The sequence below is a fragment of the Phalacrocorax carbo genome, chromosome 1 (genome assembly GCF_963921805.1).
Source record: "Phalacrocorax carbo chromosome 1, bPhaCar2.1, whole genome shotgun sequence".
NCBI lineage: Eukaryota > Metazoa > Chordata > Aves > Suliformes > Phalacrocoracidae > Phalacrocorax > Phalacrocorax carbo.
In genome coordinates this window covers 75,951,727-75,975,704 of record NC_087513.1, presented here as the reverse complement: position 1 = coordinate 75,975,704, position 23,978 = coordinate 75,951,727, and the positions used below count along the sequence as shown (strand labels likewise).

General features: G+C 35.9%; 1 protein-coding gene across 3 annotated transcripts in view; it reads right to left on the bottom strand.

The window, feature by feature from the left end:
* Window positions 1-1,768: 1,768 nt before the first annotated feature.
* The window catches only part of BMAL2 (basic helix-loop-helix ARNT like 2), a 38,051-nt gene continuing 15,841 nt past the window's right edge, over window positions 1,769-23,978 (bottom strand). Inside the window, exons 5-17 of one of the 3 annotated variants that reach the window (XM_064460505.1) lie at window positions 23,646-23,803; window positions 21,390-21,469; window positions 20,537-20,629; window positions 18,401-18,518; window positions 17,447-17,590; window positions 15,526-15,766; window positions 14,483-14,589; window positions 13,745-13,895; window positions 12,504-12,559; window positions 11,589-11,697; window positions 7,114-7,201; window positions 5,296-5,404; window positions 1,769-4,026 (exon numbers count right to left, since the gene is read on the bottom strand). In XM_064460505.1, coding sequence (XP_064316575.1) covers window positions 3,890-4,026; window positions 5,296-5,404; window positions 7,114-7,201; window positions 11,589-11,697; window positions 12,504-12,559; window positions 13,745-13,895; window positions 14,483-14,589; window positions 15,526-15,766; window positions 17,447-17,590; window positions 18,401-18,518; window positions 20,537-20,629; window positions 21,390-21,469; window positions 23,646-23,803 — 1,591 coding nt within the window. In that variant the 3' untranslated portion in view covers window positions 1,769-3,889. Of the gene's footprint in view, window positions 4,027-5,295; window positions 5,405-7,113; window positions 7,202-10,324; window positions 10,481-11,588; window positions 11,698-12,503; window positions 12,560-13,744; window positions 13,896-14,482; window positions 14,590-15,525; window positions 15,767-17,446; window positions 17,591-18,400; window positions 18,519-20,536; window positions 20,630-21,389; window positions 21,470-23,645; window positions 23,804-23,978 lie in introns of those variants that run through there. The other 2 variants (XM_064460514.1, XR_010374448.1) reach the window with 2 other exon arrangements.

Here is a 23,978-nt window from a genome sequence, read left to right as displayed (position 1 = left end):
CTGTATTTCAGCAGCTCATTTGCCATTCCCCTTGCCTTTTTCCTGGATCCTCTAATTCTGCTGCTCTGTAACATGGGTTTGTATCTTTTAACCTGTAACCCCAAGTATCCTCTTCACCTCCATATTCTCATCAGGAATCGGGAATAAAATTTTCATCTTCAGATAAGTCTGTAATGGCACAAAGCTTTCCAGCTGACGATTATTTCCTGGAATTCCAGGACATTTTATGAATTCACATTATTTATGTCAACCTACAAGAAGGAAGCAAAAGACTAAGTGAAAGAGGCCAGAAATTCAAGGCTTAGGGAGAAGTGGCATCGCTTATGCAAGAATAAATTCTTCATTTCAGTTTGGGTCATGAACAGGAACATACTACTGTCAGCAACCACTGAGATGACTGATGGCTTTTTGTGCTGTAAGCCAATTTTCTGATACCCTAAAAAACAAAAACAAAAACAAGCAAACCACAAAAAAAGAAAAGAAAAAGCATAAGATCCACAGTAAAGTCCAGAACTACAATGAACCACAGGAAAGAAACATGTACTGAAGCTCTGCTTTAGATGCACACGATAGCACTGTGCTTAACACTCCAAAGGAATCCCAAGAAGCAATTACACCCAAAAGAACACAGAAAGGATCACCCCTGCCCCCGCCCCAACAACTGTCAACTATTGTTACGGGAAATGCGAAAGTTAAGGTTTAACATATTGACATCTTCACGATTCACCACTCTAAGCCATGATGGTATGCTGAAGCACTGTTTTAATCCTGTGTGCCACGTAGCAGTCCAGGCCTTCCTGCAGCCTGCCTCTGATCTAACTCAGGCTGGTGATAGCCAGCTATTACCCTCCACCCAGCCAGATCACTTTCTCACTCCAACAATACTCAGATGGTATTTGCCTCTACCACATTCGTATTCTCTTCTCCTGATTCTGAAAAGAATTTTCTCATGTCTTCCTGTCAACACAGGAACCGGTTTCCCAAATAAGCTGCTGCTTATATCAGAACTCCTCTCCCATCAAGGTTTTCTTATCTTTAACTCCATATGTGCCTGCAGTACAAATTAGTTGACCCATCTCCAAGTACAACCTCAGTAACTAATAAGGCTTTTAAGAGCCTGTTGACACACCTGCTTTATCACTTACCATACCTACCCGCGGCAAGACTCTAAGAATGGTATCCATGTACTCTGTTTGCTTCTGAACAAACAGGCTCCTTCAGGTACACCCTACAGGCACTCTCCTTTCCAGAGATGGCCCAATTAAGCTGCAACATCAGCGGTTTTTTAGTACCTAGAAAATGCACGTTAGTTTGGATTACAAAGTTACCCTGGCTAGGGAATATCATCTTGAGCTACCAAAAGTCACAGTAGTTCAACCTCCCCATTTATATTTTTAGGGAACAAGCCTGGGATCTGAAAGGATGAATACTTCATATTTAAATGGAGTATTAAGTAGAATTGTCAGACTAACAGCAGTGCATCAAAATAACATTTTATTGACCTGATTTAACCACATCCTATGACAATCTGCACCATGCCAAGAAAAAAACCTGTCCAGATCTTACTAGAATTGTATTGTTATACGAACAGAAGTAAGCACATGCTATCTGAACTGTATTAAAAAGACGTATTAATTTCATCACAAACATTTTCAAGTGACACTTGTTCTTGTAAGACTGTTTTAAACCAGAAAAAGTCACAAATAGTAAAGGGAGAATCTAAGAAATTAATTGAGAGCCACAATATCGATCAATGACCACAAAAGACTCAAAGTTACATTTTTGTTTTTATTTTTTTTAGGGAAATCCAAGAAGAATCAAAAAATAGTGGTTTGACTCTGAATGGTTATACAAATCTTGTGAAAGAATAAATATGCTCCTTCAGTAACAATATCTGCACCATTTTCAAGCTAATCCAGTTAAAGAAAGCATGTTGAGGAAAGTCTTTATAGTTTTAAGTTATTTATTTACTCGTTTATCTGTGTTAGCTACAGTATTTGTTATACTTAGAATTTATTTCTAGAATGAAATAGAAAAAAGAAAATACATATCACAATGGCAAAATTTGAAATTCTCAGATTTCATTTATACAAATAGAGTTCTACCAATTCTTAGAAAGTACCTGTTTATTTTTTCACTTTGCTCCATGATACAGCCCAAAATTCATTTTCTGTGAAGAAACAGAAAATTTTATTCTAATACAGCTAGAGAACAGATAATTTTGGCCCCATGTCTGTAGGAAAAAAAAATTTGAATGCAGGAAATTACACGCAAGTTAAATGTAAAAAAAAAAAATATCTATGGACTTAAAAAAAAATACCCAAAAAGCCTTTCTAGAACACCTGGACAAGATGTTGCCAAAAAATTCATCATTTGTAAAACGATTCATATCTATAAGATATAAAGCTGCTCTGTCAAAGCATAGGAAGTCAGTGCATGACAAAATTATGTATTCATTCAGGAAAGGGTAGTTATCCAACAGTAGAAGTGTGACATCTAGTGGCTACTACATCTATTTGTTCACACACTTCAGCCTTCATAAAACGGTCTGAAACAGGCTACCTATAGCTCACCTTGAGTGTTAAAACAAATGCAATAGTGCTTATGGTGGCACCTGTGTTTAAATGCCTGTATTAAAAATACGCACATGTATCAAATATCTTCAAATGCTTTCCTTACCCAAATAAAAAAATCCAACAGAAAAGTTATGCTTTTATGATATATAATCAACGCAAAAATTTGTCTAAACCTTTAATACCAGAGATAAAAAGATCCACTTCATATATTAATGCTATATTGTTCTAACACAGCCTCTTAAGTGCCACATTCTTGAGTAATTTGCTGTAACTGCGATACAATTCTTGCAAAAGCTGTCTCCCAAAAGATCATCCTATATAGTACTTACTTACAGACAGCACTATATTACAGAAATATTTTTAAAAGTCACAGACTCAAGCAATAGAAAAATCACCCTAATCTCTCCAAAAACATAGAAACTATAAAAGATACTGTAGAATTTTAAGATTTTTTCACTAACAGACAGCGCTGGCCTCACTCAGCAACCAAGAAAATCTATCCAAGCTCCTCTAGTGATGAGACCGAAGTGCTTTATTACAGTTATAGCATTACTTTTCTTAGGTTCTATGCACTGCCCCTCTAAAACTACATCACAAATAATACGAAATAGTAATTAAGATTTTGTTGCTCTTTTCTTAGACCCTTATCATGTTTGCATACTGGGGAAGCGACTATTTTTCTCAAATCTTCTGATTTGAGAAATTATTCTCAAATTATCTTCTGATCGTTATGGTGATCTAATTCAAATCCTTGCTCCCATAACTGTATGCTTTATTTTCATTTTTGACTAAAAAAACTTGCACTTCTGAAAAGGGCAAGGAATCGCAATATCTTATTTTACAACCGTAGTGTGTGCAAATCATCATTTCAATTAAATTTAATAGTTACAAATATTCTTATATGTATAAGTACAGTAGATTCTACAGAAAGTAACATGGATAATCAATTGTTTGAATTGTTTGAAACAAAAACAATAACAGTATTAAAATTAAGAAAAAATATTCCTGTACATTGTACAGCACCTTTTGGTTAAAGCTTCTTAGCAAAAATATAGTAATGTGTTTTAAGCATTCCAGTTACAGATAGTTCAATACTAAAATTTCAAGGTTTCCCCATCATGAAAAAAATATTGCATTTTTCCGTAGGTGCAGCAGAAACTGTCTCTCTCTGAACAAGGCTTCAGTCTTTAAAAATATATAGACACTAAGCATGAATTTAAATGAAACATTAAAAAATTACAATACAGTACTGAGGATGTACGGTTGTTGTGCATTACGGATTTTACATTCCTTCTTGTTTTGAAAAAGCAAAACTAGAGAGCCCATTGTATATCACTGAGTTCAGCTGGATCCCCAAGTCCTCCATCAGCCTCCAAATAATTCATAAGAGCCGTCATAGCAGTGTCATCATTTTCACATATTGCATCAAAGTCCAGCTGAGAATTACCACCTATAATATTATTAAAACATTAGTGTATGCAGTACAAAGCATGAAGAATATGGTGACTTTCAACATGTTTGTTTCTAACCAGCATTTTCCTTTGAAGTCAAGCCTAACATTTACACGTAAATGTTAAAACAAAATTAATAGAAACAATGGCTATCTGCAGACAGTTATAAGGACATACATAACTTGATTTAAGAAGACTTAGATCTTGCCAATCCATTGGTCTACCTCCAACTGCTAGCTCACAAAACTTGTATCCATGCAGTATAGTTCATGTTGCTGAAGCAGAAAACTGCTTTCTATTTCATATCACCTTAGTGGAAACACAATCATGTACCTCAAGTCTCATCTGATGTACTGTGCTGGATGAACTCCTGAAACCTTACAAGTTACTATGTTAGCTCTAGAAATCAATGCCATACCCTTGCCTTTAACAATAGTAAGGTAAAATCCTTTAGTGTCAGTGAAAGAAGTTTCATTGCCTATCTTTGATAAATGTTGTTGGGTTTTTAGGTTTTTTTTCCAAACCCTTATTTGGGGATTAGGGGTTTTTTTATATATATAAAGGCCTCATAGATAAACTAGAAGAGAGCTATAGGTAATAAATAAGTAAATAAATAAAGCTCTAGTAACTGAAATAAAAGGGGACGGGAAAGTTTCTAAGAGCTGAAACACAGGATAAGCATAAACACTGCTTTTATAGCATTTGGCCTTTTATGTTAAAAATAATACAGCGGCATTCTCCTCTTACAGGGTCAGGGAATCCTATATACAGACAAACTGCTGCCTTAGTGCTTGCTTGAAGGAGGGGAAGGACAAAAAAATTCCTTTCTGAAACATTTTGACTAGCCCGTTGTATTGTCTATCCATAGCTTGCAGTTCGGAAAGAGACAAAGTGCTAAAAGGACAATAGTTAACAAATTACAACCAGTTCTCTTACACTGCACTGAAATATTTTTCCTTACCCATCTCTCTTTCCTGGAGAGAGAACTAGTAAGTACCTAATTAAAACTGTAGCATGCAAGAATGGGATGGTAAACTTCTGTTACAGGACATTATTTTTGTTATGAGATTCAATCACTGATCAAATTTTGCTGTTTGCCTTCCAGTGATAATACATCTGTTTTATGAGTCCTCCCATTTTCAGACAGGCAGACAAATCTCTTCACAATTTATACATAGTTGCGAAGTGGTGCAGTCAAAATTACACCATTTATCAGAAATATCTTTCCCTGCTACTCCCAAAATACCCACAAGATAAACAAATCTTACTGAGGAGAGGTTCATTATTGGGAAATGGAATAGCACCCTGGTTTTGTTCTGGAGTCTCTAGAACTTCTGTTTCTGAAGGACATAACTGAATCAACTCTTTATTTGGCATCTGAAAGAAGCAGTAAAAGGGACAGGATTAAATCCCAAATTTAGTCGCAATTATTACATTACAGAAACATAAATTGCTGTCAAATTATTAAGAACTAAATAGAGTAAATAATGAAAAAAAAATGCATCAACAGGCAGATCTACTGCATTTAAAAATATTTTTCTTTAGAAGTTCACATAGCACTGGACTTGGCTTAAACAAAAGGTGCTACTTACACACATCTGTGAAGGTACTTCACAGTGATGGCATTTGCTTTATTGAGAGTCTAATTCAATATTCAGCAAATAAATCTGCACAACAAAGTGTACTGGTATATACTTTTCATATCTAGTACCATAAACTACAAGTTCCGAGTGACATCATGTTTGTCAATGTCGACACATTCTAGCTAAAAGATTAAAAAAAAGACCCTCATGCCTCCCATGTTCTATATGCATTAAACTACATGAATTATAAACTTGCATCTTTTCTATTATCTTGCATCTTGTTACCATCATGATAAAAAACTAAGTAGTTCTAAATTACTTTTTGCACTTTGGAAAAATGAGGGTAGCAACAGTAGTGATGGAAGTCATTCTAACCCAAATGTACCGGAGAATATTTTTTTTTCCCATTTGTTTCATATAACACAATACATGTAATTTTGCAGGATAGATTTCTTGGCTTGCCTGACTTCTACTAGGAAATGAATAAAGTTGAAATGCTTTACAAAAACATTTTAGGAACAAAGGGGATACCCCAAAGCACAAAATAAAGAAAAACCTTCAATTAATACAATGAAGTTGTCCTTATGATGAGATGCTGCATGATTTAGAGAGTTCAGTATATATAAGTCAACCAACTCTTAGAGAGAAAGACCTGTGGTAAGGGAGGGGAGAACTGATCATAAAAAAGGGAGAAAGCCAGAACAATCCCTCATCCAGAAGAGTATTGTTAGGAAATCCAAATTGCAATGGGAAGGTAAACTGTCTTCAGTTGGAAAGAAATCTACATTCAGGGAAGTGGTGATAGAGAAGTAAATGTTTGTTCATAAAGTGCACAATATACAACATACAATATACCTGGGTAAAAAATGTTAGTTATTCCATAGCTGTGATCAATAACTGTGATAGTTATAGTTTGTGGTGTTACCAGCACAACTAGATTAATAAACCAGCATATTCTATCAATTTTTAGAAGACTACTGAAATACCTTCGAAGTAAAAATTTTAAATGTTTCAAAACTGAAATCATACAGCATAGGTTTTGAAAAGGGTCTTCCAGAACATTAAAAGTACAAGTGAGAGAAAACAAGAACTGGTATTTTATTTAGGTTGTCAAACTGAACAGGTGGAAACACTTTTACTCCTGACAGTTACTTATTAAAAGCTTTAACTCCAATTCCAGAAGAACCTCATCACATGAATCACACTTATATTTAGCATATTTGTAGAGCTTCAGCAGGGATCCTAATAACTGAGTGGAGACTGCAGTCCTCTCAGCGTCAGGGATAGCTCCCTTGAGGCTTGAACTGATGCCCCTGCAAATCAGGCTGGAACTTCTGCTGCTGGCACATCTCTCAAAAGCCTTTCATAGCTGCAAGGTAGTTGGCAATCCCTTACACGTTCTCTCACAAAAACACAGGTCAGGGTAATTTGGTTCAAACAGGCTTTGAGCTATCTGACATCAACCTTTCACTTTTAGATTTTTACAGGCAGTGACATACTCACATTGCTGCAGTTTACAGTTAAAGCTGGAGAAGGTGACTTTCTCAAGAGGTCTGATGGACTTAACTCCCCAGATGGTGAAGAACGCAACCTAGAATTGTACATGTTTAGTTGATTTACCAAGTCACATTGATCAGACACCAAAAAATATGGACACCTTGCTCCCATCTCCCACTGCTCCTCCTGACTCCCAAAGCACAAACCTATAGAAGAACTGGGGTGCTCTGGATGCTTCTGTTTCTGTCATTTCCTCAGATCCAAAATGTGATAAGGGACTGGAGGAATAAACAGCCTATCTTAAATAAGTTGAATTATCTGCATGGAATATTTGTTAGTTCCCTACATTCCAATATGCACGCACCATTTAATAAGCAGTGCTGCCATCTCTAGAAGACGTGACAAACTCCAGATTGAATATTTATAGAACTGCTGTAACTGAAGTGATCGTTCATCAGATGCTAATTCAATTCAGATACGCTTGTAAATAGAGCTGTAGGCATAGTCCTGACATTTTTAGAAATACTTGGGTGATACCTGAGGCACATCTTGATAAGAATCTTGTGCCTTACTGATATTAAAAAAATGCAGAGAGCAGATTCAGGTAGTAAACGTACTCACCCTACTGGATTATGTTTGTTGTCACAAAGTTAATTGATGAAAACCAGCTGGTGTTAGCCTCTGTTGATCACTCTTTCGTCTAATTTTGATTGCCTCAGTGTGTGCAAGATAGTAACTTGAGTTCATACAAAAGAAAAATTAATAAATAGCACGAAGTTCTAGTCTTTGGCTGGAAGGAAATGCAGCCTTGTTCTCAGCAATGATTCTGGAAAAGTGAACTACATCTGGGTGCAAGCAGCTACATCCAGACTCCTCCAGAAATATTCAGTTGTTACTGATGAGGCTTTCATCAGTATGAGGCCTGTATTTGTGAATACCTCTTCCTCTTCTAGAGATAAAAATTTGTTTATTTTCCCCAAAGGTACAGGACTGTAGCATGAATATGATGCCAGAGATCCCAGTTACACAGTGCAACTGCTCCCTTCCATAGCTGGCTTCTTTTCAGAACTGGCCTTCCTTTGGATACAGAGTTTACCTTATTCTGCATGACTTCACTCTTAACCTTTACTTTCACCTGCATAGCAACTTCCTGGGCTATTAGTTTCACCACAAGTTTATTTTGCAACTTCCAGTGTCCATGGACAACTGAGATCACTGAAACAAACACACCTGCACAAGACCAAAATGGCTCAGATCACTGTGGCTGATGAAGCTGGCAAGCAAACCATTTTTCCTTTCATGATCTTGTGATATTTGGTCTATTAGTTGAGAAATAAGGTGACTGTTGCCAAAGAAAGCAACATAATGTTGTTTCATTTACTAACCAGTGTTCAAGATGTGAACATAGCTGGGAAAACCACTAAGGTCAATCAATGACTTGAATAAGACTACCTGATGCAGCTTCTTGAGGCATGTGCTCATCACTGCCAACACTTTCACAAATGTTTGTCCTGGAAACTAGTTCTTTGAATCCAGAGCTTGCAGGTTTTTATTTCTCCTGGCAGCCTCACTTTTTAAATTAGAAGCAAGTCTGAACTATCACTGTGATCTTCCTGAAAAGATGTTTTGGTAAATCAAACAAACTGGGGTAAACATCCTGCTGCCTTAAACGGCTGCTCCATAAAGAAGTACATACTTCACTAATACAATGAAATCAAGACACCTACAAAATGAATCTCTGACAGATAGGAAGGTATGCATCATGAGCTTCAAGCTTATGATAGGCAGACAGACAGAAAGAAAATTATGCCAGTGTTAATACTATGGAAGCTGAACTTTTTGATAAATAAGCTCAATTTCTGTAAGGTCTGTAGTGGACTAGAAAAACCTATTCTTCTTTTGGGATTAGGAAGCATATGAAATAATAAATATTCCTCTGAAATATCCCTAAAGAGGCCTCAGTCATATCTGCCTCAACTGTACAGCTGAATTCCATTTAAACAGACAAAAAAAAAATCCCACTCCTACAAAATAAAAAATTTTCCCCCAAATTAGGGAGACTCATTCAGTACCATAACTACTTCTCCAAATTCCACAATTCTTTCTGTTGTAATGGATTCTTCCATTTCCTAAGATTAGGAGAGACTTTGCTCTCTTGTGACCTGCTGAACTGTCACAAGAGAGGAGTAATGGTTTGATCTTCATTAAAAGATCTCAAAATTTCCCTCTGTTACTTAGGAAGATACTGCTTCTGAAACTGTTGCCTCTGTAGCAATATGAAGAGAAAGAGCATTGCTTGAGGTTCTTAAAAACACAGACACCAGAACTTTCAAAGGGTAGCTTTGAAGGGAACTTTCCCAGAAATGTATTTATTCTTTCATCATCCAGTACATTTATTATTCATCTACTTACTGGTTTCCTTAAGCTGATGACACGTATGCTCACATAGATGAGCATTTTCAGCAAAGGTCAGGTGTTCTCAGTCAAGAACATCACATTGAGCTGACTGAAGTGTCTAAAACAAGAATCAACCTCCTGGGTCATGCCTGGATATTAACCATCAGACATGAGAACTTTGCCAACTTACTCTGTCTTCAGAAAGATGTAATAAAAAGTGACTCTCCTTCCCTCTACAGGTGCTACTGATGAGAGGACATTAACAACAGTATTACCAAAATGTAACATCCCATCTTCACTGTTGAGGGTATCGATCCTTTTTTTGTTGCCAGTGCTTTTCCTCATCCTTGCTGGATAATCCCAGCAACCTGCCAACATGCTGTGGGATGGATTTTTAATTTTTTTTTTTTGAAGTAGCAATCTTTTCATCCCATCGCAACTAATAAGCCAGGCTACTACTGAAACAGCAGAAGCTGACTATGCTACAGCCTATTGGCATGTGTATATATTGGAAGACAGGAGGCTGGAATGCAGCCCTGCAGAAAGAGATCTGAGGGGTTTGGTTGATGGTAAGCTCAATGTGAGTCAGCAACGTGCACTGGTAGCCGAGAGGGACTATGGCATCCTGGGGTGCATTAAGCACAGTATAGCTCACTGGTCGAAAGAAGCAATTGTCCCACTAGACTCAGCATTGGTGTGGCCTAACCTTGAGTACTATGTGCAGTTTGGGACTCCACAATATAAGATAGATAGAAAAATACAAGCACGTGTCCAAAGAAGGGCAAGACAGATGGTGAAAGGACGAGAGGGCATGACTTACGAGGAACAGCTGAAGATATTAGGTTTGTTCAGCTTAGAGGAGAATGAGATGTGACCTCATTGGTGTCTACAACTTCCTTATGAAGGAGAGCAGAGAGGGAGGTGCTGATATCTTCTCTCTGCTGTCCAGTGACAGGACATGGGCAATGGCTTAGAGCTGTATCGGGGAAGATATAAGGAAAAAGATCTTCATTGAGAAGATGGTCAAGCACTGGAACAAGCTTCCCAGGGAAGTGGTCCTGACCTCAAGCCTGTTGGTGTTCAAGATGTGTTTGGACAACACTCTTACATATATGGTTTAACTTTTAGGTTGCCCCATGTAGAGTCAGGAGTTGGACTTGATGATCCTCATGGGGCCCTTCCAACTCAGGATATTCTGCGATATGAAACTATTCCTTATACCTCTACCATTGTTTCTAAAACTGGTGTAGTTCTTCCTGGGAGATTTAATATTACTGCTCTTTCAAGTCCAGTTGCAAAAAAGAACAACATGGGACCTCAGAACATAAGTTTCCTGGCATTCCTTTACCTGGAACTGAAAGAATAAGATCTGAAGTCTGAGGGACAGCTTCATTATCCAAAGCTAACACTTAGATAACTTGTCCTGTGCTGATGAGATGATAGTACCATTATCCTAAATTTGACCTTAGAAAAGTGGTTGGACCTTCTGATGAAGCCTTAACTCCTCAAAGAGTTGCGTCTGAAGACAGACTTTTTCTGTGCATGTGCATCCCAAAGTCCTGTAATTAGCTGGCTCACGAGATTTTTTAGAAAAGTGTTCTTAGACAACAAACACTTTTTGTTCAGGATAGTCAGGAAAGGGACAAGGCAGGCTTGAAAGCACTCCACTGGGGACTGCTTCAAGGAAAGTCTTCCTAGCAGAGTGACGCTCTCAGAAAAATATAAACACTATTCACAGACAATTGCTTTTTCATTCCTGAATGATGTATCTACCCATTTCAACATCATGTGAAGAAGCTGCATCACAGTAACGCTTTTGAGGTGGTAGTTAGTAATACTTTCATTAACAAAGAAAATTGCATGCTCAGGACAACACTATTTATCAATACCAGTGATGTGTTCTGCCATGCATGAGACTAACATTGGGTTATAACTGGTATCTCATAATGCCACTGCTTAAACTAAGAATGTTTTATACATAAAACACCACAAAAAATGAAATTTGAACCACCCCCACATAATCACATATCAAACTCTTCTCTCTCTTTACTTAAAAGACTAACATATGATGTTAAGTTTATTACCTTTGCAATTCTAATATTTCATTTGCAATTTCAGTTCCTATACTTCCAGCACCAAGAACTGTTCCAGAGGACATTCCAGGTACACTTACTAAAGACTGTTTTACAGCATCTACAGTTTAAAAAACAAAATAAAACCTTAGGTTTGTAACAGTGTCAGTACACAGCAAGGAATAATCACCTCAAGGATTCATTTTAAAGCAGATTTTGTTCTGTATGTCTTATTTTCAGAAATTAAATTCCTTAAAACACTAACTCATGGGGGAGGGTGTTGTAAGTCTCATTTGAAATATAAAGATAAGTGATTAATATATTTGTGGAAATTGCTGATCTCTGGTAATGAAATGAGCTTTAATCATTACCACCTCCAGTCTCTCACAGACAATGCAAAACACAAGAAAAACCACCCTTGTATTTTTCACAAACTGAAATCACTTATTAAAAAGAACAATTTCAAAAGCAAAAATGAAAAAACCTTATAGCAAGATGACAAAACAGCATGTAGAAATCAGAATCTATGCATAGCAGAAAAATATTAACAAGATATAGCTCAATATCAGTATCACTTTATATTCTATAGGTAAACTCAGACAGTAGAATTGCATTTCTTCAGAAAACCAGGCAAAATATGAAGGGGGTCTGTGACAGAAGCATAATATCCTGTCAACTAAAATTCTAGCTATAGTAGAAGCTGCTAGAAAGAAAAGATATGCTATAAGCCCTTCTGATCACAGTTATGTGAATGGTATGAATTAGCATGCTGTGTGTAACTAGAAATTGTCATCAGAATTAGCTTTAAAAAAAAAAATCCTTCCTTGTACAACAACCTAGAATAAAAATTCCTCGACTGAATAAATCTAAAATTGTAATGATTGATCAGGAGATGGTCTTATGATAACTGTAAGAAGTAACACTTGCCTTCTGCAGGCTGGGAACCGTGGGGGATCTGTTCTTCAGCTGACTCATTATGACCTCTGAGATTTAAATAAATAAACAAACAAAAAAAAAATCAGCAAGTTTTTCAAAGGCAAAACCCAGCAATTTACATTTGATTTCAATAATACTTTAAACAGAGTAAAAACTAGCATCCTCAAAGTAGTAAAAGAAAAATTATATTCCTCATATGTTTCAATGTTCAATCCTTTGTACTGTCATTTCTGAAGCACTGGGTGAAATATTAATTTCTACTTATTCTCCAAATTAGTGGCCTGTCTTCTTTTAGTTGTCTGTGTTCCATGACAAGAGAACAAGGCTACCATTTTCACTCCTAGGAAGGAGACTAGTTAACCAGAAACAACCGCTACAAGGACAGGTTAGTGGATACCTTCTGCAGCAGCTGCTGCCTACCCTTCCTCCTCCAGACAGCCGCAGAGGCCCGGATCTCCAGGGCAGGCAAAAGTGGCCTTTGGCTGTTGGGCAGCATAGACTGTCTTAACTGCTCTTCTCTGTCTTCGAGATATGAACTAGCTACAGAATGAGTACAAGGCCCCCTTGACAACTTGGTTTAATAGAAAAGAAATAAATCCCCTCTGTCCCCCTCTCAAAAACCCAGTCATTGGCAGAGACCCTCGGTATCATTGGAACAATGCAAATTACAGCTCCATTGCAACACACAGAGAGTGAAAAAGAAGAATTAAAAATAGAGCACGAAGATTTAAACACACGTTTACTGTCTCACAGGCTCCACCCTTGAAATCAATTCAGTAAGTATCTTTTTATCCTGCCTTGCATTTCTACGATCTATCAATTATGCTTCTTCACATTGTGACACATGGGTAGGTAGAACAGCACTTAAAATCATGTCAACTGACACATGCAGTCTTATAAATCACAGAAGGAAAAGCAGAACTAACTTCACATTTCCAGTTATTCATACCTACTTCTCTTAAAAAGATCCTTCTTCCCTTAATAATAAACACTTTCGCCTCATTTTTTCTACTGGAAATAGCACAGTTCTCAGAGTTAAATCCAAGACTTAAGACTGAAATAAAAATAACTGGTAAATGCAAAAAAAAGTTCTTCCAGGTTACTCAACTACTTTCTGTGCAGTATTGATATTTTCTAGTCTCGTTCTGCTTCTTAAACAGGATGCTTTCTGTTAATGCTAACTGTAATTAAGACAAAAAACAACATGGGAATTCATATTATTATTTACTCACAATACCACAGTGTTGTTTGATACAATGTACTCCAGTTCTTTGGTCCACGGATTCATGAAACTAAACCACTGACTCTTTAAAGTGAGAAAAGTCCCATCTTTTGCTCTAAATTTGTAGGAATTTGTAAATACTTTTTCTTTATTCTGCAACACTAGATAAGAAAGGGAAGTTGTAATCACCATAGGTATACTTAGAAAGATAAAGTTAAAAAGAAATCGTTCTGTAGCATCATAAAACCGAAATGTTTTTGATGGCCAGAAATACAAATCAAATGCCAGAAAAACTGACAGGACGGGACCCCTGCTAAAACCAAACTACAGTTTCAGCAATTAATCCTATATTAAAGCCCAAGTACTAAGTTTCTGCAAACCACTAGTAGGGAGACTCCTGACTTGGTGAACTTTCATAATCAGTGTCTTTAAATGACATGATTAGGCACATTTGCTCTTCAGGACTCCTTTGTAATTCTTACAAAGAACTGAAGCAGGGGGTTGAAAGAAGCATTAACATTATTACCTTGTAATTAAAGCACAGCTTCAAGACCCAAGGCAACAGAAGTTTCTCCCTGCTTTTATTACAAGCTTTATGGGGGCATGTCTTAATGCAGACATAGAAAAGGACAATGCTAAGATTGTTTAATGTAATTAATTCTCAGCTTCTCGTTTTTTTGATTCATACTGCTTTCACACAGCAGTTACATGTATTATATGTAATCTGGGAGGAACAATTATTTTTTACCTTCTTTATGTTTTTCAGCTAGATGATTATGATCATCTTGATGGCAGTACTCGTAACAAGATGTTCCTAGAAGCTCTTGTGGCAGATACCCTAAAATTGCTGTTGCACTGTTAGAAATAAAAACATGAACTACAGCGGAGTCAAGCAATTACAAAGCTTGTTTTCTTTGCTATCAGATAGCAGAAAATTAATATTTAAAGAAATAAATGTTTGTATTCATATTTGGGGAAAAGATATGGCATTAGTATAGCTCTAAAACAACAGGAAATATTATTCACTGCAAGCTATCAATTTGCAATGAATGGCAATTCAAAGACAAAATAACTGCATTTAAGCATGCAAACCACATGTACACACAAAATATTTATGATCGTAGGTCTTCCCATTAGCCAATCAGGGTATTGGTGACACATAATAAAGGCATTTAAAAAATGTCATAGTTGAATTTTGCTCTGCCACTTTAAAGAACAGGTTTAAACTGACACTTTTAGATGAAAGACAAGATGACTGAAAGCAATAAAAGCTTCCAGTGACAATGTGAAATTCAAAATGCAAAGCAGTAGCTCAGTCTGTACAACAAATAAAAGTCTGTTTAAGAATGTTCAGAAAATAGGAACTTAGCTTTTACTTCTTATGAAATAATTTGGTACCTCATTCAGATATAGTGTATGTGGTCCAAACAGTAAGATTTTGAGAAGTAATAAACACTTAATGAAAAATTATTAAGTCCTATGCATAGCTATGAAGTTCTAACTTGAGATTTTTCTTTATGAATAAACACATCAGTGCATTTTACATCATACTTGAATCTTGCTAGCTCATCTTTTCCTATAGAATGATACACTTACTTTTATACATTATGTTTTATGTTTGACAAAAAAAAAAAGCCCCAGTACTCAGAGATTCAGAATGAACTGCTTTCTGTGTACGGCACCTAGAAATTCTACCCTGCTTGAGAAATCACAGTTCTGACAGAAAGTATTAGAAAATTTAACTAGTGGTGTCATTTTCATTTTCTCTTCACTAAAGAACAAAATGCTTACCGCTGATCTACATAAACAAATTTTCCATCCATGGCAAATCGTGTAACAAATTCTGTTGCTTTGACTTTTATCTCTCCACTCTTTTGTGGAACAATGTAAGGGTGTAACCTCCCAATTGCAACAAGACAGTTAAAGTTACTACTGTCCTTTTCTACATCATTTTCCTCTTCTACTCCCACCTCATTAGGAGGCCAATTCTTCATATACCCAGTACAGTGAATGGTACAGTATTTTCTGTGATCTAATAAAAAGAAATGAAATAAGAAGCCGTTATGGTTCAAAAAGTATACCGAATTTTTTTTTTTTTTAATTCTGTTCACCACGAGACCAGCAACTCTATTTTGTGCTTACTTAAGACAACTGTACAAGACTATAGATAAATTTACGGAGTATTTTAAAATTAATTTTGTACTACTACATTTTGGCTTTCCTGGAGAGCGCAATTCTAACCCTATGCAAGATTTAGGAAGATAAGTTATAGGCGTTGGCAGTTCAAACACAGTCTCACAGAAAAAAGAAAGTAAACCAAAAGTCTAGTAACCCACAGATCACTTTCTCTTTATATAGTTTCACCTGTATTGTAAATTAAAATAAACTAGAGAGGCACTCTGTAGCTTCCAAATCAATTTACCTTTTGTGAACATGATGATCTTAACATATACTTACTGCAATTGCTAAAAGAATCAGTCAAGAGAACAACCCAAAACAACCTAGCTTACTTTCTATTTATCTCAGGCTTCTGAATTCCTCAATTTTCTGGGTACACGTATTTTAAAAGGCTTAAATTACAGCACACACTATCATTTATTCCTACGGCTGGTAGACTCTGCTGCCTATAAAACATGTAAACACCCTCATACACATCAAGATGACATTATGTGTTCTACCATAACCCCCCAAAAATTGCCGAAGTATTCTTGGTATCTGTATTCTGAACAAGTTATGCTTTACTAATAAAGTAAAGTTAAATTTGACTGCATTAACCCTATCAGCTATGGAAAACATAAAGCAACTCTGTCAAATGAAAAGCTGAGTTAAACTGTGACAAAGTCACAGTAGGATGAGAGATTGTCGAAGCGCCTTCTCTCAGTACTCCATTCCCGAGACACATTTATACAAGTTAAATTCTTATCTGACCAAGTTAGTCGGCTCATCAAGGGAGACAATTCGATATACTTACAATGCAGACCTATTTTAAAATTTACTATTGTATGGTATGTCTCAACAATAACAGGTTACATTGAAAAACGAGTAGGAGGATTTTTTGAGTCAAACAATTTCAGCACACCTTTGCAAAAATCAATACTAAGGTATCAAATAAAAGCTGGAAGTTACATTTAAAAAAGATCCATTCACTGAAAACTTGAAGAGTATACTGCTATACAGCCATACCAAAATTTGAACTAAGCTAAAATTATTGGAAAAATGAATGGAATTAATTTTATTATTAAAAGCAAAAAAAAAGGAAAATTCATACTTTTTACATACACACAACACAAAGTAAATCAGAAAAAAAAGACAGTTTACTTTTTTCTTTTTTTTCCTTCAAAACAGTAGATTTTGCAGGCCTTATTCACAGTTATCTCCAAGATACATGTTATCTAGTTTCATTGTTCTGATTTGCTCCAGTGCTTTCAAAATTTTCCCTGAGACTTCTGAAATTTTACTACAACAGACCATGTGCTTCTAAGCAGCCACTGTAACTCAGGTTCCTCCCTCCCTCTTTTCCAGGAGCGAATAGCAAGGAGAAAGAGTATAATTAGACTGTTTCTCAAAACGTGTCTCTAGTACACATTTAAACTTCTCTACAGCTACTTTGTGAATTCAATGATAAGTACAAGGGTAACACTACTGGCTTGGAACTTAAATACACCAAGTTTCAAGACAGAAAGCCCCCACTTCATCTACACTGCTTGAATACCTTTCTTCTTTGGGTTGGGCAAGCACTCCTTTTCTTCTTTGACTGTGGTCCTACTACATTTTATCCGACAGAAGAAGGAACGTCGAGCACCAGAATTCAGTCGAGCTGGTCCAGCTTGAAAATCTGTGTGTACTTGCAAGCCAGCTTACAAAAATTTAGTTAAAGTAGTTAAAAAACCAAAATCCAACAATAAAACTTCAGAATACAAGGCCTTTTCTTCATTTCAGCTTCCAGCACATTCTCCAAACTCTTTAGTTGCCTAAATTTTTTCCTTACAATTGAAAATTAAGAAAGTCTAATAACTTAAATAGTGCAAAGAAAACGTGACTGTCACACATATTCCAAAATTAAAAAGAACTACCAAACTATTTCTAAACACTTCTTGATATTTTGAAAGGTATTTTACTAAATATGCTTTATAAACTTTCACCTTCTATTTGGTACAAGGAAGAACTGCAAAGATGCTTATAAAAGCCAGCTATAAAATAGCAATTAGCTGCACAGTACATAACATTTTTCATATTAGAATTAACTGTAAACAAAATAAGATTTGGTTAAATTAGGATTGACACTTAGCATTTTCAGAGAAGACAGTGATTCTTGGTATTGAAGTATTTTATCCCATGTTCGACTACATCAGGTCTTTTGTATTGACAAGACCTATCAAATACAAGAAAAAAAAGTAGTATGCCTGGTAGGAAGAATGTCAGACCACATCTTGGTAAATGTTTAACAGTGCAAATTTCAGTCATTCTTATTATCTAAGTAATGGGCTAGCTTTTAACTGTAAGTGCACTCTAAGCAGCAGATAAGCATTCAAATGTTTGGTTCATAGAAATTATACCTCAAGTTTGTACATCCATACCCATACGAACACATGAATATGTCCTGCATAATAACTAAGTTTATTAACGTATCTTTCAAAAAATCTGAGCACATTCAAATATGACTTACTTTTCCCATCTATGAGCTTCTCCCTAGGAGAGATATCTGAAGAAGAAAGTTGCTCCTTAACTTTTGCAACATCTTTTGGATGCAAGTAATCAAACAAACTTTGTCCAATTAAACTGGCCTATTAAAAAAAACAACAAACAACAAAAACACCAAAACCCAAAAGGTGTAAGAACCACATGGTTTTAGGACGGAATGCCATATACATTAGTTATCTCAGAAAAACAACTTTCTACACCATTAAAGTCAAATACTACAGTTACTCTAAACATCAATATTTTGATCCCCATTTAATTTGCCATTGTTTAATATTTTTATAAAAACAGGGTAGAAAACCCATAATTTTTTACTTTCTCTTTGCAAAATCACATATTCAGTTGGATATCGAAAAACAGTTCTGTAAAACCAAATGTTTTACTTATGTACATAACACCATTCCTGACCCTAGCCAAAGAAGGTTACACACAAAGTAACTCCACTCACAGATTACTGGTGGGAGGGAAGGTTGGGAAATAGGAAGAAATATTCATGCCACTTAATGACTGAGCTCTAATTTGTTGGACAAAATGGTACCACTGAGCCAAGAGCTGCCTGGAAGCAGGGGTCAACTCACTTCAGTGCTCCTTAGTAGGGGATATTTACAGGAATCTCTCTAGCTGGGATCCATTCAACCTGCTGACTCTGCTGATCCAAAGTAACTGGACTGCTGCACTACTGCAGGCAGCACCACTTTCCTTTGAAACAGGAAGGAATTCTCACAGAAGTAGGCTAGGCTTTTTTGTTTGGTTGTTTTGGGTTTTTTTGATTGCTTACCTTCACCACAGCAGGTCAAATCAATGGGTAGAAAGGAGCTGTGTTGACAAGCAGTATTCTAGATTCAAATTGCAACTCATTTTGGACCCATGCCACTTGCTATGTGATCACTGTATACATAAAGGGGAGCACTTTTCCAGGAAGCCAGAGTCAGAAATGGGTTTAATGAAAAGCTCCTAAGAAAGCAGGATAAACATAGAGCCTCTTTCATTTGCCCAGTCCCCATCCAACCCTAACGCAAAGGAAAAATGCTGACTGCCACTGAGAAAGGCTAACAGCAGCCTTGTCAAAATATATAGGTGTAACAGATAGGCTGCAGGATGCGATTCATAACCTAGAATGATTCCCAAATAAGCTAATAAATTCATGGGTTAAGTCAGTCACATTCTCTGAACCATTTTGGCTAGAACAGGGAAGATCTTATAGGTCTGGAAGGAAGTATGTCTGATGTGAGAGACTCCAAAAGGTACGTTTTAGTCCTTGAGCTAGTGAGAAGTGTTAAAAAAATCATCTGCTCTATGCTTGTTCACATAAGATTATTCATTTCACTTAAAAATATATAGCTTTGGTTTTTTTTTTTAAATAAAAGGTAAAAAAGAATCTCTAGAAAACAGAGTCCAGATTGGTTACCCTTCCATTTTGAAGAAAATGAACATAGCACAAATGATTTCAAACTTACAGAAGCAGACAGATGGAAGCACTGGTTTAGCCTCTGTTTTTGGAACAGAAGTCATAGATACATGAACAAGCTATCATGCCTTGACTATTTGTGGTAAATGTCCATGATGTTAAATGTCAACTAATGGAAGGTGCTTATACTTTATCTATTTCTCTTGTTCTGCAGGCTAAGCTAACTCACACTGTATCAGTTTCCTTCAAGTTAAGAGTATAAACATGGATAGTTATTGCGGATGAGGTGGTATGTAGTGCATCTGAGCATAAAGCCATTAGCAAGGAAAGCTTTAATTAACTTCCACTGCTGAACTACCAATTTTCCTTGGCCATAAAAAACCCCCCAAAATCACTTCACCATCTAATTTCTATTTCCAAGACATTTTCTTTTAAGACATCTTCAAATTATCCCTTACTCTCAGACTAGCAGTTTTCTTAAGGTTGGTCAACTGAAATTTGGTGCTATTGCTCAGGTCAGGAACACTGAATGTGCTTGCAAATATTTCAGGATATGCAGCCTTACTCTGAAGCAGGTTAAATCAAAGAAATTCCAAGAAATTATATACAGGGACTGTTTTTTAATAATATATAATAAAATGGAAAAAGTTTAAAAATTAAAGGTAAAAGCAAATCAAGAAACTTAGTTATAACCACCTGATCATAATTAAGTATTTTGCAAACTGATTCCGAGACAAACAGAATTCTTCCTCTGTTGCATCCAACCACAAATAGGAATCCATCTGCAGCCTGAAAATATAAAGATACTGTCTTTAAAAACATACAATTAAAATATACAATGAATATTGATGACTACGAGGAAGCACACTTTTAAACATGATTTTTAAAAATCAAGTAAGTTATATATCACACCAAAAAGCAAATAAGATTGCAAGGACCGAATCAGACCTTTAACTACAGACAGTCAAGGTTTTTAAGAAACGCCTTTGGGAAAAGAGGTGGCCAGCTGCAAAACAGCTTAACTTGGGAGTCATCTTACAGATCCTGGCAGTGTCTGTTATTGCAGCAAAGAAAAAAGAAAATAGATGCAAATGAGAAAGGGTAACGGGGTGAGTGTACGTGACGAAGTGCGGAAACATTTTCTTTCAGGTATTTTTTCTGCATCTTTTTCAAAGTACGTCTTTGAGAATTTAAATGAAGGACAGCAAACAATTGCAAGTATATTTATGCGTAATTAAAAGCATAAAAAATTCTCTATACTTGCATGCAGACTTCAATATCAATGTAAAAACTTACGTATTAAATACATGGATTGTATACAGATTTATTATCCCTTCAAGGGCCGCTGTCTGCCATGCTCACAAATCATCTTCTGTAGCCTTTATGAAAAAGCCTGTAGTGTACAGCATTTATAAACCAGTATTTATCAAGTACATCAGAGCACTTGCTTCAAGAAAAAGATGGGGAAAAAAGCACATTCTAACTAAAAATCTGAGTTAATGGCAAGCTTTAATAAGTGCATCATTTAACTGAGTTTCCTTCCACTTACCCTGAGGATTAACTGTCGGAGCTCATCATCTTTTAAAAATGAAGGCTTATACCGGACTTCTGTATAGGAGCTAGTGGAACCTGGAAAATAGTTTAAAGACATAGTATCAAAAGTTACATTTTAAATTTACTTTTAACAGAGTTATATTTGGTTTGTATTTTATAAATTCTCTTTGCAACCACAACAGCTGATTAAAAAAAAATTTTAAATTCTAAAAATATGAAAAATAAAAAAACTCGTAAACGTGTGTTGGTTTGAATTAATATGGGCACACAACCAGTTTTTTCTTGCCCTTTATTTAGCATAAAGCAAGGAAACTACTGTTCAGATATCTTTAATGTACTGCTAGAGAAATGGTATTATGAGAACTGAATTTTCTAGAAACATTTCATAGGCCTATTTCAGAATCCTTAACATCTGCTGAATCTGAATAATTCCAATGTTATTAATTGCTATACATAATGCTTCATTAGTGCTATATATCCAACAATCCAAAACCCACTCCATTGTAGTTAAATTTCATGTCTCACTAAATGTAAGGAGACAGACTCACTACATTTACTGTTCTAGCACCTGTGGCAAGTACTCTAAAATAATTTTTACCCATTACAAGCATTTCCACAACTTTTTATAGGTATTTTTTGGGGTAAATAGTAGTTAAACTTTCCAAATTTCAGCATTCACTATAATTCCATATAATATCTTGTATTTTCTTAAAGTATTTGCTTTGAAGATACATTTAATAACTGTGCTGGATGGAGCCCAGTTTTCATATTCTATTGGTAAAATGGAAATATCTGAGCTGAAGATTTCTTGTAGATGCTTGTTTAAACTGCAAGGGAACTTACTGCCCTGCTAATTTGTCACATTATTTCCTTACACAAAATTCTCAGCCTGCTTGGGCCAATGAGCCTCTAGAAATCCTTTCCAACATACACTATTCTGTGGTTCTATTACTGTCAAGTCAGTAGCATAATTCATCCCCTACACTCCTTTGACTTAAGACTTAATGGGGTTCTTATTAGTTATGTTTATTCACAATAAATTTTTTTGCAATGCAGAAGTCTCTGATTTTTGCTTACAGTTGACCAAATTATTATTCTGAAACAGTGCTGCCAAAAACCCTGAAATTTTGGGTGCTGGTAATAGACCACACGATATGCAACCTGGATTATTTTTTTTTTTTAGGGGAGGGGGGAAAAAAAAAAATCCCAAAATGTAGCAATAGCAAAAAGAGCAGAAAGAATATATCCTGGTTTAATCCTGACACTAAACCATTCACTGAGATCCATGATGAACTGTGGTAGCTGAGTGAGGATATAAGCTTTTGGTAACTCTTTTTCTTGCTACTCTCTAACATTTAGGAGACATGGTAGTGTTGTGTTGATGGTTGGACTTGATGATCCTAGAGGTCTCTTCCAACTTTAATGATTCTATGATTTCATGGTGTTTAAGACTAACAGAATGGTTGATAACTTTGAGTTAAAGTACGTTTTGTCTTGAAACATTGCTTTTGACTACTGTTCTTGCAGGCAATAAAATAAGTTTGAAAGATGATTATGTCCAAATGTAATTTTTTCTTTAGTTTTACTCAACTGGTTTTGGTTTTATGAAGTTACACTGCAAAAAGACTTAACCTATCACTGAAATGAGATCTTTGTGCTCCCTACCAGTGCAACTACTTACATCAGTTTCTTTAGGTAAGCATTTTTTGAATGGTCTTTTTCCACGATGTTGTAAGTTTCAAAGTCAACAGATAAACATGAAATTCCAATACAGAGACAAAGGGTTGATGCAATCACAAATGTGGGAATAAACAGGAGTTTGAAGACCATTTGCTTCTCTATTAGCAGCAAAGCTGTTGACATCAGTACAGCACCACAGATATTACTGTTACAGAAAGTACGACGGGAAGTGGAGAGATCACAGGACACATGCTTAATTTGGGGGCTGGAAAATAATGAAAGACAGACTTTCTTTAAAAAGAATCAAGGAGTGACTTAATTGCAAGGCATACCTTTAGCAAACAGAAAATATCAGATACTGAAAAGTGGCTTTTTTTCTCTTACGCTAAGTGAAAAGAAGAAATTAACTTCTGGAAGCTACAAACACGTAAAGTTAAAGGAAGAACAGATGTGGAACTGAATTCAGTAAGGAAACGGAAAATAAATGACCTCTGATTTATTTAACAAAGATGATATACAGTGTAACTCCTGATAGAACAAGGACTTTCAGGATTAGTTTCCTAAAACTCACCTTTTAAAGATTTTAAGTGTTGCACAGCCATCCGTAACACTGTAAGCTTGTCTAGCTTTCGTGCCATGGGATTGCATTGAGGTATCATAGCAGACAATTCCTCTATCAAATTATTCATTTTGTCTCTTCTTCGTTTCTCTGTTTGACTGTGAGCCTCTCTAAGAAGAAAAATTCTTTTAAGAAAGATGTAGAAGACGTGATTTTCCCCATATTATTCATCAACTCGATTTCAGGAGAGGAACATATCACAAGTAGTACTACTGCACTGGAAGTTTTTTCCACACACTACTTGTGTTTGACAATTTAATTGATTCACTTGAACAAAACAGAAAT